At 37.1% G+C, this 20,771-nt stretch overlaps 1 protein-coding gene across 2 annotated transcripts in view; it reads right to left on the reverse strand.

Annotated features, from left to right (window-relative positions):
- Nucleotides 1-6: 6 nt before the first annotated feature.
- DCAF10 (DDB1 and CUL4 associated factor 10) overlaps nucleotides 7-20,771 on the reverse strand; it is a 56,359-nt gene continuing 35,594 nt past the window's right edge. The window contains exons 4-8 of one of the 2 annotated variants that reach the window (XM_024734394.1): nucleotides 16,867-17,069; nucleotides 15,064-15,177; nucleotides 12,608-12,753; nucleotides 11,574-11,669; nucleotides 7-3,200 (exon numbers count right to left, since the gene is read on the reverse strand). In XM_024734394.1, the coding sequence (XP_024590162.1) occupies nucleotides 3,132-3,200; nucleotides 11,574-11,669; nucleotides 12,608-12,753; nucleotides 15,064-15,177; nucleotides 16,867-17,069 (628 nt within the window). In that variant the 3' untranslated portion in view covers nucleotides 7-3,131. Of the gene's footprint in view, nucleotides 3,201-6,287; nucleotides 11,670-12,607; nucleotides 12,754-15,063; nucleotides 15,178-16,866; nucleotides 17,070-20,771 lie in introns of those variants that run through there. The other variant, XM_024734393.1, reaches the window with a different exon arrangement.

Below are 20,771 nucleotides of genomic sequence, written 5' to 3' on the forward strand. Positions count from 1 at the left end.
CCCAACCACTGCGCCACCAGGGAAGCCCCAGAAACAAATTTTAACACTGCTTGGGGCTGCCATAATGAAATACCATAGACTAAATATTTAGGCTTAAACAACAAGACATTTCTTGGTTCCAGACGCTGGGAAGTCCAAGATCAAGGTGCTGGCAGATTTGGTTCCTTGTGAGAAACCTCTTCTTGGTGTACAGACTTCTGTGTCTTCAAGTGGCAGAGAGAGAACCTCTTGACCTCATCTAAACCTAATCACCTCCAGATACCATCACACTGCGAGTCAGGGCTGCAACCTGCAAGCTTGGGGTCGTGGGGGACACAAGCATTCAGCCCATAACATACATGAGCTAAATGATGAGGCTCTTCTTTGCTCTCCTCCTTCATGTGTAACACTTGGCTATCTTTTTAAAAAAATTTTTATTTTATAGGGGAGTAGAGTTGATTTACAATGTTGTGTTAGTTTCAGGTGTACAGCAAAGTGATTCAGTTATACATTAACCTATCCTTTACTCAGGAACATCTAGCCAATCTGAGACAAGTCTCTGTACTAGTCAGGACTCCAATATACAGGCTCCATTTTTCTTATTCTTGCACTGTTTGTGAATTGTGGATCTCAGCTGAGTGAAGCTGACCAAGAAGGACAAGAAGAAAGTATTCCTTAAAATAATTAGTGTCATTGATGCTTTGTTACTGTAGAAGTGCCATGAAGGCAGTGGCTTGTTTTGTTTAGAGCAGACCACCTCAGTAGTTGTTTTACCTTTCACCATCATCATTCAGTTCAGGAACCAGTCATTAGTCAGCAGTGGCTTGCTCCTTACAGAGTACACCGAAAAGGGGGAATGCATTTAGTTACATTGAGATGCTATATACCTTTTTGTTTCAGATGATAATAGGGAAAAGAAACTAATTTCTTTCAAGGGTCATCATATCTATAGTAATACGAGGCACATGGTATATAGCTTTCTCCTTTCCCATTGGTAAAAAGGAAGCCTCCAAACTTTCCTTACCCCTCTCATACTTTGCTGAAAAAGAGTGATTAAACAAATTTCGAGGTTTTCTTGGGCTCCCCACTTCTCACTCCCCACTGAAAAAGAGCCAACGAGTTTTCAAGACAGATAATAGGGAAAAGTGGGTATGTAAGGGATCCAGGTACTTTTCATTTGTAATTTGTGTATAAAATATGAAGGTAACAAGTGAAAAGCAGTTAGGAGGTGAGGGCCTAAACTCGGAGATATAATGGGTGCGATAAGCCTTGAGAAAGCTAAGGCAAAGTCCAAGAAGATTTAAAGCTTTGCTGTTGCTGTTTGGAGCCCTTCAAAACTGCTGCCACTTGTGGTCCAGGAACAGAAAAGCATGGTGTTTTTATGTTTGGAAGCAATGCTAAATACATTTGAATGTATATCAACTCAAACTAGAGAAGAAAGCATCCCTAATTTCAATTTGTACCTTTTATAGTTTATTTTGTTTAGCAGATTTGCCTTACATCTGCTCAGTACTGTAAAGCTGCCCTTTTAAGGACAGATCATTTCGAGTTACAAGATTCTAGACTTGTGGACTATACAGAGCTGGCTGCCTGTGACAAGTTCCTAGGTAAAACCTTAAATTTCCCTTGATTCCCTACTGGCTCCCAGGCTGGATTAGGTCTCCTGTGGCACGTGATGACTGTCTCAACCCCAGCCCTCTGGCCAAGATGTTTGTGCTCTATCCCTCAAGACAGTGTGAATGCCTTGAGGGCAGGGGCTGTCTTTCTGATCTTTGTATCCACGGACTAGAGGTTCTCATAATACCTATTCAATGAATGAATCATACTCTGATCCCAGGTGTTATCTTTATCACTATTATTCTCCCTGTTTCAGAGACACTGAATTTTTTAGGAATTTGCCTTTTAAAAATCATCACGGAGAATACATAATGTCTGATTCCATTTATGTAAAGTTCTAAAAGAGGCAAATCTGTTGGGGAAAAAACCAGTGGTTAACTCTGGGAAGGGGCGTGAAGGAACTTTCTGCATCTGGGGTAACGGTAGTGATCTATATCTTGATAGGGGTTTGGGTTACACAGGTGTATACATTGGCCTAAACTTAATTAGCAAACATACTGTTAATATTTGTGCACTTCGCTGTATGGAAATTTTACACCAGAAAAATATTGAACTTTCGTTAATGATATGTATTGCTGAGGAGTTTTAAAAGGATGGGTACAGATATCTGCAATTTATTCATCAAAATACATCAAAAATTAAGATGGATTGATGGATGGGTAGAATATTGGGTAACTGATAAAACAAGCTTAGTAAAGTGTTGACAGTAGAATCTTGTAAAATTCTTTCATCTTTGCTGTATGTTTGAACATCTCATAATAAAATGTTAAGAGAAATCATTAGGGTGTTTATCACAATATTTGATGTCACAATATATTGAGAGACTCAGTTCAGTTCTTTTAGTATGCTAATTATTCTAGACTGCCATGAAGTCATAGGATACTACAGAAATACCTGCTAGAGGGGAATACAGGCCTATGGCATATTACTAACTTATCCTTCCCACTAGTCCTAATGACGTGGTGGCCACCTCCTCTCTCTCCTCAAGCCCAGGATACACACCAGATTGTGACAGGGCTGGTGAGTAACATGGTGGCTGATGAACTGAAGTTTTTCTTAAGTCGGCCCTAAAAGTGAGTGGTCTACTCACCCCTGCAGTGACCAGGGTAGGGATCATGATTTTCCCGCCAATACTCTGCAACTTTCAACAAAGGCCAGGAAGTCCTTCTTTTATACATACATTTATTACGTACACACACAAAACCTCTTCAGTAATAACTGCCTAAGAATAAATACAATGTATTCAGAACAGATCTGATACTTTGTATTTAACTTTTGTAAAGTAATCCTTTTACAATGAAATTTGGATCCTTCATTTTACCCAGACAAAAACTAATCTTTTATAGTGATGGGCTTTTGCAAGTTAATGTAAGCACAGCAGCCTCGTGTACCCATAATTTAAATAGCTCTCAAAGGAGACAGCTGTTTCCCCCAAAAAAGGGTTTAAAAGCTGTTGTGAGTCGTCTGTGCTCTGCTTAGAGCTTCTGTTGTTCTTGTTTTGAATTTGTCCGCAGCAGTTGGAAGCTGTTTGGAGCTCACAGTGTGTTCTGTAGCAGCTCCTCTCGTGGAGTTAGAAGATAAGGCACACGGCAGCAGGTCTGTTCCTGAGAAGATAAGATGATCTTAGTGTAATTAACCGCTCAGTAATTTAAATACCATTTAAAAATAGGGAAGTCTTAGCTTTCACTGAAGGAGGATGGTGTAACTTATAGGATGCATGGTTATCCATCTCTCAAGCTCCAAAGTTAATATGTTCTCCAAGCAGGCTTTATCTTCACAGAGATCCATGGAACTGTCATCCATGAAGAATCTAAACCCTAACTGCATTTTCTAAATCCCTAGTTCTCAAACTGTGGTCCCCAGACCTACAGCATCAACTGGGAACTGGTTAGAAATGCAGAATGGGGCCTCCCACCCCAGACCTGTGAAATAAGCAGCTCTGGATGTCAACCTAGCAATCTGTTTTAACAAGCCCTCCTGGTGATGCTAATGCCTGCACCACTTTTCATGTGTTCTCTGCCAGAAGGGAAGGGCCTAGAAGGAAATCTCAGTGGACCTGTATTTGTGTTGTTTTAACCATTAAGTTTGTGGTAATTTGTTACATCAGTAATAGGAAACCGATGTAAATATAAATCGTTAAAATCACTTCCTTTTAAATAAAAAAATCTATTTTTAAATAGTCCAAAATATGTCAGTCATATTTCAGGAATAACTGAAATATTGATCATTAGTGCTATGGTTGGTTAAGTTAGCTAAAGAATGATTAATTTCTCAAAAAATTAATTTCTCAAAAATCTGAAAGGGATTCACTCTATTTTTCTTTTCAGTGACTTCCCAAAACATCCCAAGTAGGATTGTCATTTTTCTAGTAAATTTAAAATAGTATGGCAAAATGAACCATCAATCATAGTTAAATAACACAAGAAAATGTCATTCTAGGGAACAGTGTGAAAAGTAGCATGTTCTAAATTTATATGAGATCCAATCACTGTATACAGCTTAACAAAAATTTATCAACTATGCTTCCTACTGGTATGAATAATTTTCACTGAATAATTTATAAAACTCTACACACGATTCATATCAAATAAACTTGTAAATGGCCAGAACATTAGTGAACAGATGTGAATGGTTCAGATCTTAGTAAATGTGTTTTCAGTGCAAAATACCATTTCTATGTTTTAGAACAGTAGGCTTCAAAAAATGAAGTGTGCATATGCCAGTGGAAGGACAAGGTGAACCCTGGAAGTGCAAGAGGTAATGTAGAACTTTGATTTTTTAAACATCTTATCCTTTTAAAATTTCCTTTTTCCCTGTACATGTTTTATAATGTACATAATAGATCAGTATAACAATATATGTAATTTATAAATGATCAAAATTTGGATTGTATTCTCTAATTTTTTCTGTTAAGAGTTAACATGATCAAAAAAGTTTAGAATATCACTAACAAGAACCACCAAGCCACTGCCTCTGTCACAGCCTTATGCTTGATTCTGGTCTAAAAGTGAACAAAATGTAAACAAAAATTTTCAAACTAATGCTAAATGCAAGTTTTTTGTTGTTGTTGTTTTTTCCAGAGGTGGGGGCTCTGACCAGATTAGGGTGTGAACAGGACTTGCACTCCCTTAATCTAGGTCCAGGTGGTCTCCTAATCTTTTTAAAACTTATTTAATTTATTTAATTTTGCCTGCTTTGGTTCTGTGTTGCTGTGTGCGGCTTTCTCTAGTTGTGGCGAGCGAGGGCTACTCTTCGTTGTGGTGCGCAGGCTTCTCGTTGCAGTGGCTTCTCTTGTTGCGGATCATGGGCTCTAGGTGTGCGGGCTTCAGAAGTTGTGGCACGTGGGCTCAGTAGTTGTGGCTTGAGGGCTCTAGAGCGCAGGCTCAGTAGTTGTGGCACACAGGCTTAGTTGCTCCGCGGCATGTGGGACCGTCCCAGAAGGGGGCTTGAACCCGTGTCCCCTGCATTGGCAGGCAGATTCCTAACCACTGCAATGCAAGTTTGCCATCAACCTTTTAAATAGGTTAACCACACACAAAAAGTGTGGCAAATGTTTCAAAGTAGCATTTATTTTTTAAAAGCACGTTATGAGGTAGACTTAAACTAAAATATTCAGTGCATATATTAATAAAAGGTTTATTAAAACCTTAAAATTTTATGTAGATATGTATGTAGATGAATTCACCTACAGTTCTACCATGCATTTGAAAAACAACTCAATTGAAAAGGTAAAAACATCACATTTTTAGAAAGCTTTTCTAATTCTGAAATAAAGAACATTCGATCTGTTCAAAAACTTTGTGGGAGGGAGGTAGTTGTTTCAGTTTTAGATTTCAGAAGTTACTGTACTAAATCATTCACTTTATAGCTAGTTTTCAATGAATGTGAATATCTTTACTAGAAGGTAGGTAAAAGGTACTATAATGCAATTAAGAATTTCAAGATGGCTTCAGCAGAGCATTAAACCAAGCATGGGGCTTTTCTCAATGGAGGCCCTTAAATGACTACATAGGTCACATACGCATGAAGCCAGCCCTGCATCTAAGTCTGTATCAACTGCAGTTATAGGAATACTAAAACCTTAGTTATCTTTGTCCCTTGAGCTCTAGACTAGGCATCTAGTAGGGAGTCACATGTTTGTTGAATGAAAAACTGAGTCTTGGCAGTTTTCCAAATCAATGAGACATGCTTAGTTTTTCTGACCTATGGTCAGAACAAATTCTTACTCCAATGAATAGTCTGTTCATTATAATAAATGATGGATTCCTGTAGTACTGAATAGTTGCACATCACAATTCTGGCTTCATGGAAATTTGAGGCCACATATGGTGAAGATTCATTTGATTCATTCAACAAAAATTTATTGATCCTGCTGGGCACTGGGAATAGAAGAATAAATAAGAGTCCCTGCCCTCAAGGAGCGTATAGTCTGGCATGAGAATCTAGTGAGAAACAGTACCTCAGAATCTAGTGAGCAAACTTTCTGGTGTCTGGCATATTATCTGGAATACTCCAAATGTCCTGAAAATGTGAATCTAAAATTTATCAGAAAGCACAGTTTGGAAATGGAAGATGCAATGAAATTTAAAAGAAAATTCAAATATTCAACTTCTAATGTAAAAACCATGAAATCTAAATGAGGAAAAAACTCGGGAAAGCTGAAAATTCTATTTTAAGTACTTTGGACCAGATTTAAATTTTTAAAATTGTTTTATTATCTCTGGCATTTTCATTTATAGTGACATTTATATACACATGTATAGAGGTGTGTGCATGTGAGATGTATTCCCTGGAGCATTTAATAAAACCCATTTTTCTATCACTAATTCATTTACAACTAAAAAAGCGGCATACAGGTAAATTTGAGACTTTCCTTTTGATAATAATTTCCATTATCGTTTGAATGGAAGAAATTCTTACAAATTGTGTTCAGGGTATAAATTTCGGTACACTCTCATTTTGCACTGAGACTTAACTGTGTCTTTGTACAGTGTGTGATAATTTAACCATGTATTTTATTTTTTAACCATATATTTTAATAATTACTGACAGTTTAATGGCATCAAAAATACTCTTAAGTCTATCTGGATTTTCACTGTTTTTTTTTTTTCCCCTCTGCACTCTTCTTTTTTCTTAAAAGCATGAAAGACCCCTGTGCAACTACAGAGCCTTTGTTTTGGCTTCCCTGTACTTTGGTACATTGCTTCTCCTTAATCTAGCAGCATCCTTAGCTTGTAGTATTTTACTTAGTGGCAACTGAAAAAAATCACTAGCTTGGGCTTTAACTGGGAACTATTATCCAGAAGGTTACTGTGAACCTGTCAGGAAGGTGGTGAGCAACCAAAAGAGCTGTCTCACAGACTGTGCACCCAGAGCTCATCCAGCCCATTAGAAACTAAGCAGGCTTGGTTATCTCACATCCCAGCTCATAACAGATGAACACAGCACATTAGAAGGAAGTGGGGAGCCTGTTAGAGGCAGGTACATTGATAGTGTGGTAGGAGACCACTATATGAGCAAAACAAACTGCTTAGCAGATACAAAATTTTTTAAATTAAAAAAAAAAACAAAAACCACACCAAGAATCTGAGGCAAATTATTATATATACCTCGAGGCTGAGGGAATCACTTTATAATAATTAATATCAATTTGTTATAGCCCTTTACAATTTATGAATTATTTTACATACATCAGAGCTCGTTAGATATTTGTAACAACACATGAATATAACTTTTACTTTCGTCATGAAAAAGTGAATTGTACTGAGCATGCTGTTTAAGAAGAAGGCGGGTAGGTATACTGACATATCTGAAAGACTTGCATCAAAAATAATTACAAGTTTTAAATTTTGGCACTTAAGATATATGCATTAATTATCCCAACATTAATATATATGCTTTCCTTCATGACCAACACTGTGTTACTGAATTTTCATAGCTCTCAGTGACTGCTGGTCATTAAATGGGGATGACTGTCATCAGTAAGTTATCAGACCATTTCTCCTGTTAAACACAAGCTTAACAGATTCTTATGGATGCCAACACCATATATTCTAATATGGGAAACACTAGGCTCCTAAAAGAGTCTCAGAGTGTCTTTCCTATATTGCACTTTCTAGAAAACAGCCTTAACAATGATATGATGTGATCTTGGTTCTAGACATAGGAGTGAGGAATATTTGATTTACCTATTTCATGCTTGTTTTCCTAAAATTTTTGGTATAACCTCTTCTCAGGGATGTAACAAGGAGAAACAAAATATACATGCTCTTTGGGCTTCTGAGAAAAAAGACCACAGACATTTTCAAAAGATAAAAACAGAGATCTCTTCTGCATCAGCCACTTCATTTTCACAATTGAAAATAAGGAACTACGGTATATTTGATGTTTTTAAACTCATTCAACATAGCTTTGCCATAAATATACTGTTCTGCAGAAAGCTTTTTAAAACATGTATAATTTATACTATACTTACCAACAATTATATTATCAATTATAATATATTTACCAATTATCATGATTAAAAATGACTAAATAAAATTTTAGGGTTAAAAACACCAGATTAGATTTTATACACTAGGTGAAATGGGATCTTGAAATTTTAAGTGTAATCTCCAATAGTATGGCATTCCTGATGCCCTTTAATTCCTTGATTAATATCCCCTGATGACTTTCTAATAATGACAATACATCAGAGAGGACAAAGGTTTTGTTGAGTTTGCTATTAATTTTTAATTCTCATCTGTGAGGCTCTGTTTTTATATAAGGCTATTAATCCTCCATTTTTCTTTACTTTATAGCTACTTACCCTACATGAGGGTTTTTAGTTAGGAACGGACCGAATGTGTGCCCTGCAGTTTATGGCGTTAATTCTAATGGAAATTGTCTATCTTGTAAATGTTCTTTTGTATGGTGCAGAAAATGAGCCAGCTCTGAAATAAACAACTTCCAGAGGGTGTTAAATAAGTAAATTAACAGGCCAGTTTACCATCCTTTACAAACTAAAGGGCAAAATGGTAGAGTAGTAAGCACAGGCTTGGAACTAAAACATTGAGTTTGAATCTCAGTGCTGCCACCCCATGCCAGCTCTGTGACTTATGTCAAATCAACCTTTCTGACCTTCCATTTCCCCCAAAGTACATTGGTGCTCATGCCACCTACCTTGCAGTTTTTGTGAGAGTTACTAGTAAAGTATGTGCATTATTTGACACATGATAGATATTCTTGAATCATGGACTGAAATTTATTAGAGTTGGGCAACATTTGGGCCCAGCATCTGACATGGAGCGCTCTCCCAAGGAGATGCAATATATGGAAACCTCTTTTGATTGTCAATACAACCATTGTACTTAGAAGGTTTTTTTTTTTTTTTTCCCCTGCGGTACGCGGGCCTCTCAGTGCTGTGGCCTCTCCCGTTGCGGAGCACAGGCTCCGGACGCGCAGGCTCAGCGGCCATGGCTCACAGCTGCTCTGCTGCATGTGGGGTCTTCCCGGACCGGGGCACGAACCTGTGTCCCCTGCATCGGCAGGCGGACTCTCAACCACTGCACCACCAGGGAAGCCCAGTAGCTTATTTTTAATATCGACATTAGGTGTTTTTGTCTCTTTATTTTCTCTTAAATATGTGTTTTTAAGAAAGTTTATGGCAAACCTCTGTTTTCACTGTGGGTACTTTTTTTGATGACTAGAACATTTCCAATTTTTTTTTAACATCCATGGTAAGAAAGATCTAATTTTTAAAATTTGTCCTACAGCCAACATTATCCAAGTGAGATGTAACCTCTGTACGTTTGTGAATGGCTGTCTGGCAGGTTCTACAAAAAGTGTCATTTTTATTCATGTATTTGGGTTGCTTAAACATTTCTATAAGATTTAAAACACTTTTCTTCTTATGGCTGGAATTCTCAGCATTGATACTCCCATGCCTTCCTTTTTCAATCTACTGGCCAGTTTAAAGGTATTCACAATAATACAACTTAAAGACAAAAAAAGTGTTCATAAGTCATTGTTTTAACAGCCAGCATAATACAGTAGAAATTGCCCTGAGCAAGGAATTAAGAGACTTGAATTCAAGTCCTGGCTCTGCCACTGATTTTGCAGGATGACTTTAGGCAAGTCACTTAACTTCTCTCATTCATCTAATAACGAGATTGAGTCCATTTTAAGTTACTTTCTACCTCTAAAATTGCTTTTATTTGCTTATTTTTTAAATAATCAAAACACCTTCTGGGAGTTGTGTTAAGCACCTGATGGGTACAGAAATATTTACTGATGTTTAAGGTAGTAATATTTGAAGCTGTGATCCAGGAACCACCTGAATACAGATTACTTGGGGTTCGTGTTAAAAATACAGATTCCTGTCCTCTCCCTGGCTGAATCAGAACCTCCTAAGGTGAGGGCCAGGTTTCTCTATTTTTCACAAGCTCCCCAGTGATTATAATGCACCCTAATGTTTGAGAACCACTGGCCTAAGAGAGTGTGTTCTAAGAGGGAAAAAGCTAGCATGTAGCTCAAATTACTCCAGACTCTGGCAAATCTCTTCTCAGGACAGTCCCATTCAAAGTGGAGGAGACTAGAAAAAAGCTGCTTACTTCAGCAGAGTAGTCAGCCTTATGCCTGGCCCCTGCGTGATGCTTTTTACTTGCTGTATTCCATAACAAAACACAACAAACGGTCTTAGTCATGACACCCAAGTCACGGACCACCACAGTTATGACAACAGCTTGAAGACAATCACAGTTCTCCCTTCATAAATGGTAAGAGAGTTAAGCTCAAGGAAGATGAGAAAAACACAACGTCTTTACTCTCGATTTTCCCTCCACCTGTTATCCTCTGTGATTCAAATAATCTGGCAGAGGAAACAGAAAATCTAAGCCACATTGTTCTCATCACTCTGTGGCCAGATAGAAAGTATAATCTAATAAATAAATCCTCTTCTATACAATAGAAATGACCAAAGCCCATTCCTTCTCCTCTTTTCCTTTCTAATGCTGTTGACAGGAACAAAATACCAAGTAAGGACACATGCTACAGATTTGAAAATTCATACAAATAAACTACAAAGAGAGGTGGTAATTTTTTTTCTAGAATTTCACAACAAAATCCCTCTCACAGTGAAAAGTATGTATAATTCTAACAGGAAACTTAAAAGACATTTTGCTGCAAAACTATAACAGTTTTAAGAATAATGCCATTATCTGTGCTCATTATAGAGAAACAACAGCAACTTTAAAAGGCCAAGTATACTGAGAAGATGACGTTTCTTTTCAACCAGTATGCCAACATCAGACTTCTAGGTTTTATTCAACACTAGCATCACGAGTTTCTCCGAATCCAACCAAAACTCCTGCCAAATGTCCACAAAATTACACCAAAATCAAAAAACAGAAAAGAGAATCTTTTAAAAGAAAGAAACTTGACAAGAGCTACCATGCAAAACAACCAGCAGAACTGGAGTTCAGTGGCACAGATCAGCAGGAGCCTAGGAATGCTGCGAAAGATGGTGCTGCCTGGAGTCTAACTTGGCGATGCCCCTGTGATGCTGGACGACCAAGTACTCAGGTCACAGGTGTGTTCATGGACCCATAAGAACTAGGATCTTGACCCAAACTTTTAAGATCTTCTAAAAAGAAAATACTTCACCTAAATTGAAGTAATATATAATTCAAACACCAGAAGAGTTCCTTATTTGATGTAAGTTGTGCCTAAAACTTTGGCTGATACAAAGAAACCCGTCCACTAAGGCACCCGGAGGCGATCTGACAATGTGTTGGAGAGAACTTTGTCGTCAGTACCACATCATTATGAGAGTACAGAGAACGGATCACCCGTAGGGGACTGGCTTCTTTGGGCAAACAGTCAATAAGTTCACTGCACTGTTTGTCAAATCCCAACAAGCGAATCCCGTAGCCATGTGGGGAAGAAATCATTCGCCCATCAGGGCTGAAGCAAAGTTCTTTGATATAACCCCTGCCTACGTTGGCTTCTTCAATGTAATGAGTCAGTCGTAGAGAACAGCGAGGTGAGACTGGTCGCACGGGAGCTCCTTCTTGGAATTCATAGACACAAGTCCACTAGAGGGAGAGAAGAGAGACAAATCATAGAGCTTCATAAATGGAGTATAACCTTTAAAAATTGTGAATAACTTTACTGTCACCTGTAACTTATATAATATCGTACAGCAACTATACTTCAACTAATTAAAAAACAAAAAGTTACAGAGTCCCAAACAGTGCTACAGATAATCTTTTTTTAAAAAAAAAAGCTCCACAGAATGCCAAAGCTACAGAATTGTTCCAAGAAATCATTCAGATGAATGCTACCCCTCTCCCAACTAACAAAACTTGTAGGTCCCATACTGTCTTATCTACATTCGTATCAAGGTTATTCTGTACTATGACACTTTAAAGCCTTTTATTCCCTGAGGCCACTGTGACTTCTGAAGTAATAAGTCCCTTTTCAAGAATTCTTGTTACCCAAGAGAGGAACAAGAATCTTGATATTTTAGGGTTAAGACATCTAAGCCCTAGAATACCTCTCCTCCTACACACTTCAAAGACTCTTCTCTCCTGTTAGCTGTGGCTTCTAGAGCTAGTGACTAGCTAGCTAGCTCTGGAAAGACTCCTGCTTTCCAGAGTAAGGAGAATCATAAGCTCATATAGGATCTTTCCCCCTAGTTATCAGTTCAGTCCCTTCCTTTCCCAAAGCTTTCCCTGGTTTTTAAAAAGAGAAAATCATAATACTCCATTGGCTTATAGCAAAACCTCCCATTTAGCCAGCTTAGCTCAGTCCTATGTTTACTATATAAGGGGTTTTTCACATTGAGATGAAGGAGGCAAGAATTTAAGCTGGGCTCAATCTGAGCTGATGACTCCTTTAAAGTACTTCCTGCTTGCCACACACAGGCCAGAGAGGAGGAAGGATTTTGAAGGGATAAAGACACCGTGAGCACACACGGCAATGGCAGTTTGTTCAGTCAGCCCTATCGAAGGTGGAGTGCTGCTGCCCATACCTCCTGATCATCAGTGTTGCTTGAGCACCGAAGAAGAGTGGCCCAGCCTTTTGGGTGCAGCTGTAATGATGTGATGCAATTTCCACGGTCTCTCTCACCAGGAACTTCAGGGGTTAAGACTTCAAGACTATTTCGTGGTGAAATTCCTGAGATATAAGAAAATTAGGATGTGGAATTTGTATTATCAAAGGACTAAGGTAGCTCATCAAAGCTTTGATTTCTGGCAGCCACCCTCATGCCTTTATTCTTTCATCTGCCCCTTATGCTACCACATGTAAAAAACCATGGTGCCCTTCAACGTATGGGGTATGTGTCTTTGGGGTGGGTATGGGGAAAGGGGTATGACAGAACTAAAGAATCTAAGTTCCTGCAGCAGGAATCAACAATAACCTAACGCTAAGGCGTTAAAGCTGACTAGGAATCCTTTTGATTTGGATCTACATCTCAAGTTATGTGACATGAAAGGAACCTGGAAAAGTAAAAGACAACAATTCTCATCTCAGAGGACCTGATGCTCTCTAGTCCAGAGAAGGAAATACCTGGAAGCCATGAGGACTGCCTTTATATAGATGAAAGATGTGTGCAAGGAGCAGGACTTATGGCCCCCAAGGACAATACTATAAACAACAAATCAATGTATAATTTTGGAGGTAAGAGAGGACAACTCGCACAGGACATGTCAAAACAAGGGGTGGGAGATACTGCCAACTGTACATATTCCTGGTACTCTACTATGGCCCATCATTTCTTTCTACCTGGCCCCCAATGAAATTGACTGTTGTAGTGAGCCATTGTTACAAATGGGAGTATGTCATATCCCTCAAGTATGTGGAGAACCACTTTCATACACATTGTAAGGAAGCAGCTTAGAAATTTATTATCAAGGGAAATATTTCAACACTTCTCTGCCTATAGGAGTTGCTTTAAAGATAATGAGCTGCCTCTGTCAGACGCTTCATGAATTATTTCGCACTTAGATGTGTTATCTTCTTTTAAAAGCTTCCCTTTAGATTACTGCAACATTGACAGAAACCTGTGACGATCTAAATTACATTCTCACAACCAAATTATACCTAAAGAATTATTTCACGTGATTGAACCTTAACAGCAATTTTAGAAAAAAAACAAACCCTATTTCAAGAATTTTGAAAATCTTTAACAAAAGCAGAAAAGAAACCCATTCTGAATAAGTAAGCAGTGGTTTTTGAGCTCTGCTCCTTGGAGGTTGCTCAAGAGCTGGCAAAAGGGGGAAACCATACAGGGCCAGGGTGGAGGGTCAAGGGCCTCCTTAATTTTACTTGAACCACAGTTACTTCACTTTTATTTGTGCTACATCCCTAAGAATCCACAGGAGAAATGTTACATATGTGGGCATAAATCTCTAAGAGGAGGAATATTTAACCTTAAAATGAGACATCATAGTCTTCAACATCCAGAGGACAGGATGGTGGATAGTCTATAGGTTTAGGTTAGGAAGGTCTCTCAAACCATTCTTGGAAGTAGTCAGGCAAAGGAATCAAGAATGCATTTATTGAGCACTTACCAGATGAGGCCACCCAGGGAAAACACGAATTATAAGTCTAAGTATAGTCCTGCCTCTAAATATCTAGGTAGGAGATATGCTTATTTCCAAAAGGTGACCCAAAATTACAAAAATATATATATCTGGCCATCAGTCCATCAAGAGGAGAACAAAAAGTGCTGTAAGAGCTTAGATGTGAATTAGTACGGAGAGGGATGATGAGTGAAATTTGCATAGGTAGAAAGCATTTCAATTAAGGGGTGGATAGAACAGACTAAGCAGCTAGTTCTCCCAGATTGGCTGGGGAAAAACTGGCAAAAGTAGAGTGGGGCCAGATTATAGCTCTTTATCCCACAACCCCTCTGAGGCTGCCAGGCATTGCTGAGTTAAGGAAATGGCAAAGCAAAAAGCCTGCTGGGCTGGAACTCGGCAACCTTCACAAGCACCTGATAAACTCATCCCTTTATATTTACATAGTACTATCACATGCATAGTCTCATTTAATTTCTATAACAACCTTGATTGGAGTCTATATTTCCCAACTATTCTCTCTCCAAACTAGAACAAACTAAATCCAGAAAATAAAACTAAAGTTCAAATTCCAACAAAAATGTAAGCCCAAGATATTCAACCCTAGAGACTGGTTAGCTTTTGGGGGTTTTGTTTGTTTGTTTTTTGTTTTTTTGGCCACACTGTGTGGCATGTGGGATCTTAGTTCCCCAACCAGGGATTGAACCCATGCCCCCTGCAGTGGAAGTGCTGAGTCCTAACCACTAGACTGCCAGGGAATTCCCTGGTTAGCTTTTTGAAAATTACTGAGGAGCAAGGAATAGCCTCATCTCTATTGGCTTTTATTTTTAAGGATTAAAATCAAACCAAAAAAAGCTATTTTAGAATCTGTATTCAAGATTATGAAATCCAACTTTTGACCTACCTTCTCTTTGCGAGGCTCGTGACATGTGTTTCTCAGAAGATGAATTAGAATCACTATGATGAGAAGGTGAACCAGAAACTCTAGGACCGGATGAACTCGACAAAGTGGTAAGATCTTGAAAATACAAAACGTTCCGACAGTAAAGCTAGCAAAACTCTGGTAGTGTCTCTTAACTTTTTAATCATCTACTTGAACCATATTGTTAAAGTTCATCTGAAACATGGCAAGTACATATCCACCTAAAAGTGGCCTATAAAAAAGACTGAGGTGGGCAAGATAGCTCTTTGGAATGTCTAATCTAAGGCCTAGTCCCTTTCTAAAACCCTTTTTACATCAATGACTTCCTTAAGTGAAATAAAAATGAAAAACCAAATAAACATAGGAACATCTTAGGTTTCCCATCATTTCTGTAGTGAGATGGAACAAGAAAATTCAGCAAGAATGAAAACTGAGCTGTTCAGCCTGTTGTTTTATGTTAGAATGGCATCCAAACAGGTCCATTACCGAGAACATGAACAGATCCTTCTTAAAGCATACCAACAACTTCTATCATCATTACTGAAATTATGTGAATACCATCTTTGAAATGCAATACAAACTTAACATTGAAATCTGGGAAAATAAAATGAATATCAGATAGGTGAGTCTGACGTATCATTCCAAATAGCAGTCTCTATTTCACACTCTTCTTGTGGCTGCACATTTCTATGGGGACTTCTTATTAATCTAATTTCTTTGGATGGTATTAAGTATCAGAATTACCTTTAGAAGACAAAAAACCTTCCTGGTTTTTAAGCAAAGCATGCTAATTAAGACCTTCTAAATCACTACTTCTCACTAAGCTCACTAAGCTAAAGTTGATTATTAATGTTTAACCTAAAAATTTGAAATGAAAAGGACTGTACTTGCATATTAATGAAATCCCTTGCTTGCAAATAAGTTGGTAAAATTTAAATTTCTACTTTTAGCAGTGAAATTAGGCAACTGCAATACAATGAGGCCTGCACATTCCCAAAGGAGTCTTCAGAAGTGGCCCTGTGCATAGAGAAAGATTCCAACCATTTGAAGTTGATTTTAAACAACAATTTTTGAACGTTATATTTTCCAAATGCTTAAGTATTTTTTTTCTGAGTTCTTGTTCATAAACACAATATTATAACTAATGAGTATGTTCCTATATCAGCCCTCTTCTTCCTAAAGGTAGATATAATATAGTCTCTATCATGTAATGTAGTACAGAGTTTTCCTGAGCCCCTGTTTTGCTTAAGTCCAATGGAATTGGCAACAGGAAAAGGAACAGGGCTTTAGCAAGAGGATGTTTGTAGGTCATGAGATAAGATGGCACCAACTACCTGTGTCTGGACATCTGAAAGTCTAGGATGCAATACAGACTTAAAATTAAAACTCTATATTGACTATAACTTAACAGCTCTGCTGGGTTCCAGAAAAACTTAAAAAAGATTGACAGTAATTTGGGCCATCACTAGTTTTTGAGATAATGGTGATCTACAAATACTGATGAAGACTTTCTGGCTAGCAGAAGGCTAAAAAAATTTTTTTTAGAGTTAGAAGTTATTCTTCCTATATCATTTGTGAGACAGAGGCACAAATTAAAACTATGTCAGAGATACATGTAGATCATTATACTTCCTTGGGAAAAAAGCTATTACTGAGCTTTCCAAAGAATATCTTTTAACTTCCTTCCCTTCTTTCTGCTGTCATTCTCAGAATAGAAACATATACCATCCCCATGTCTGAGATTACTTAGAAAAAACTTTCTTTAATCAAAAAAGGAAAGCTTACCTGAACTTGATGTTGTTCTTCTTGCTCTCAGAATGGGATAGCTGCCTACTTCTAAAGACTTGGTTAAGTCAAGATCATGCAAAATCAAGAGATATCCAGAGGACGTTGAGATCAACATTTTGGAACAATCTGGTGTTAATCTCATTCGCATGAGAAAACGTGTGTGAAAGAATTTCTTATGTGGACACCCATCTTCTGTACACCTACAAAAGAAATCAAACCAACAAAACCTAGAGTTATCATAAATGTAAGCATTCAGTGATAGTCATATTTTTGCCCTTCAAACTAGAATTTACACTTGATGTACACTCAGACTTATACATATGAAAAATTTTTGCTCACCATTCCTTCTTCCATCTCTAACTTTTTTTTTAAAGATTATTATTTCTTTCTGAAGTATATTAAATAAAATTCTGTTGAGATAAACTCTCACTTTTTATTGTTCTGAAAATCTTTATTTCACTGTTTGATTAAAGGTTTAGCTGAGCCTATAACTTTAGGTTGATAGTTATTTCTTTCTGAATATTGAGGATAATATTCCAGTGAGTTCTGGCTTCTATTGTTGCTATTTTTAAGTCTACTATCAGTCGAATTGTTACTTTGGATAATTTTTTTTCCTTTGGTTGATCTTCTCCTTGTTTTGGAGTATTGCAGTTTCACTGTGACGTGTAAATTTGGATTTCTTTTCATTTATCTTCATTGGGATTCATTTGACTTTCTAAATCTTAAGATTCATATTGTTTATATATTCTGGAAAATTTTCCATCATTATTCCAATATTGCCTCTCACCTATTTTCTCTATTCTTTTGGAGCTGTAGATAGATATTTGAAACATTCCCATTTGACTCTCCTTGTCTAATAACTGCTCTTTCATGTTTTCTATCTCCTCATTTGCATATGTTGCCATCTTGGTAATTTTTCAATATCTTTCTTAACCTGTTTTTTAAGCTGTGTTTGCTACTTGTTTTTATAGACTTCAATAGTTCTATTTCCTTACTTCTTTAAGTTCTATTTGGCTCTATTTCAAATCTGTATGATCTTTTGAATAGATTTTTATTCCTTGCCTATGATTTTTAGTCCCCATTTTATTTCCTTTTTTATTATTTTTAAAACTGTGAACTTTGTCATCCCTACAGAAAAGTACATAAATAAGACATATGTAGAGTTTAAAGAAAAATGAACAGCTGTGATTCATCACCCATGTTAAGAGGTAGAACAATACCAGTACTTTAAAAGTCCCCTCTGTTTCTCTTTTCTGTAGCATCCTTCAGTCAGCATACAGGGCTTCAAGCATGCAATAACTTTTCTTATCACTCTGAGGATATTTATAGGTTTTTAAAATTTTAAGTTTTCTTCTCCCTACGTAGTTTCTACTTTTTCCAAGATATCTCCCCATTTGTGTAAGTCTTTTCATAGAAACTTTTGTCAAATGTCTGATTATGTTTGGCTGTCTGCTCATAATTAAGAGTGGGGAACTAAAAAGCTGACTAGGAACTCTGAGTGCAAGGGTAGGCTTGAGCTTCACTAAATAGGGTGAAGCCATTTTTTGAGGAACTCCTAATGTCAGTACTTTTAGTTCATTAATGGAAAGAACTTGTGAGGATCTCTAAATTCAATATTCAGTGTGCATATGGTCACTTAATCCCCCTGATTTTGGTAAGGTACCCAAGCCTTCAATTGTGTCTGGCATCCTTTAATACAGATATTCTCTATTTTACCTCTTTAGAGAATAAAATTCAAAATTCCTGCTGAAATGCGAGGAGGTAAATAGCCCAGCAGTATGGATTAAGGGAGGAGATATAAGTTCTTAAATATCTTTCATTTGAATCCTTATTTTAGCTACCCTTTCTGTTACAGAGTACCGAGAGTTGCCAGTTACTGTGATTTTTGAGGATTTTGTATAAATATTCTTAAGTTCTTAACTTTTTCCCACTGCCAGTTTAGGATTCAGCTTTCTTGTACTTACTAGTAAGTAAGTTTAAGTGAGTTGCTGAGTCGGTTGCCACTCATCTTCCTGCCTTCCAGATTTTAAAACTTTATTGTCATTCCTTCCTTTCCTATTTCCCCATCTTATGAGTTTATACCCTTCATTTTAAAATTTGCTTATATTTAATTTTAGAGGAATCTTTTCATCCATAGATTCTATTTAGGTCTTACAATAACTTAAATGAAATTTTAGTTTTCTCCATAATGTTTATACAGATCTTCTGTTGCAATTTATTCCTGTGTACCAACTAAATTTTTTAAAGAACATTTATTTATTTATCTATCTATTTATTTATTTATTTTATTTGGCTGTGCCACACGGCATGCATGATCTTAGTTCCCCCACCAGGGATCGAACCTGTGCCCTCTGCAGTGGAGTCATGGAGTCTTAACCACTGGACCACCAGGGGAGTCCCCAACTAAAGTTTTTAATTACTGAAAACTATGTACTTAAAAAATAAATTGTTTGTAGTGATGTATAGGAACACTACTGAGTTTTACATTTTGATCTTATATCTAACAACCTTAGTTAATGCTAATTAATTCTGATAATCTGTCAGTAGAATTTCTAGGGTTTTCTATATAGACCCTAGGTGTCTAAAAACTGTGGCCTATGGGCAAAATCTGGATCACTGCCTGTTTTTATATAAAAAGTTGGTTGGAACATAGCCATACCCATTCATGCATTGTCTATGGCTGCTCAGAGACAATATAACACACAAAGCCTAAAATATTTATTACACAGTCCTTTATAGAAAGTTTGCCAGCCCCTGATACAGATAATCGTATCATCTGAGAATGATATTGTTTCATTTTTTCCTTTCCAATCCTAATATATTCCAATCCTTATTTATTTTACTGCACCAACTAGGACCCTACCTCCCTCCAACCCAAAACAATAGTGAACTGCAGTAGTAATAGCAAGCATGTTCTCCTTCCTGATTTTATAGAGAAAACATCTAAAGTTTCACCATTTAAAAATGTGCTATAGGTTTTTAGTGCCTACTTTTGATCAGTTTCCTTCTATCTAGTCATCAATACAATCCAATTTTAGAACATTTTCATCACTCTAAAAAATCACTCTTGCCCATTAGCAGTCATTCCCTTTCCTACTCCCAGCCACAGATAACCACTAATCTACTTCCTGCCTATTGCTGACATTTCATATAAATAGAATCATACACAAGTTGTCTTTTGGTTTGGCTTTTTCACTTAACTTTTTTGAGGTTCAGCCATATTGTAGCACGTAATAGTACTTTGTTCCTTCTCAGTACCACATAGTATTCTATTGTATCGATATACCACATCTTGTTCATCCTTTTACCAGTTGATAAGTATTTAGATTGGTTCTATTTTTTTGCTATTATGAATAACACTATTATAAGCATTCTTTGTGTGGACATATATATTCATTTCTCTTGGGTAGATATCTAGAAGTGGAATTGCTGGGTCATATGGCAACTCTGTGTTTAACATTTTAAGAAGCTGTCAAACTGTTTTCTAAAATGGCTGTACCATTTTATATTCCTACCAGCAATATATGAAGTTCCAGTTTCTCCATATTCTTGCCAATATTTGTTGCTGTCTTTTTTGTTAAAGCCATCTTATTAGATGTGAAGTGGTATCTCATTTTGGTTTTAATTTGCATTTCCCTTAAGACTAATGATGTCAAACATCTTTTCAGGTGCTTATTAATCATTTGTGTATCACCCTTGGTGAAATGTCTATGTCAGTATCTCGCCCATTTTTAAATTGGGTTATCTGAATACATATAAGTGAGTTAGAAGAATTCTTTATCTATTCTGGACACAAATCCTTTAGCAGATGTGATTTATAAATATCATATCCCATCCTGTAGTTTTTCTTTTCACTTTCATTTGTTGAACAGACTATCCTTTCCTGAACTACTGAATTACTT

This window comes from Neophocaena asiaeorientalis, unplaced genomic scaffold (genome assembly GCF_003031525.2).
Source record: "Neophocaena asiaeorientalis asiaeorientalis breed wild unplaced genomic scaffold, Neophocaena_asiaeorientalis_V1.1 scaffold192, whole genome shotgun sequence".
In the NCBI taxonomy this organism is placed as follows: Eukaryota; Metazoa; Chordata; class Mammalia; order Artiodactyla; family Phocoenidae; genus Neophocaena; species Neophocaena asiaeorientalis.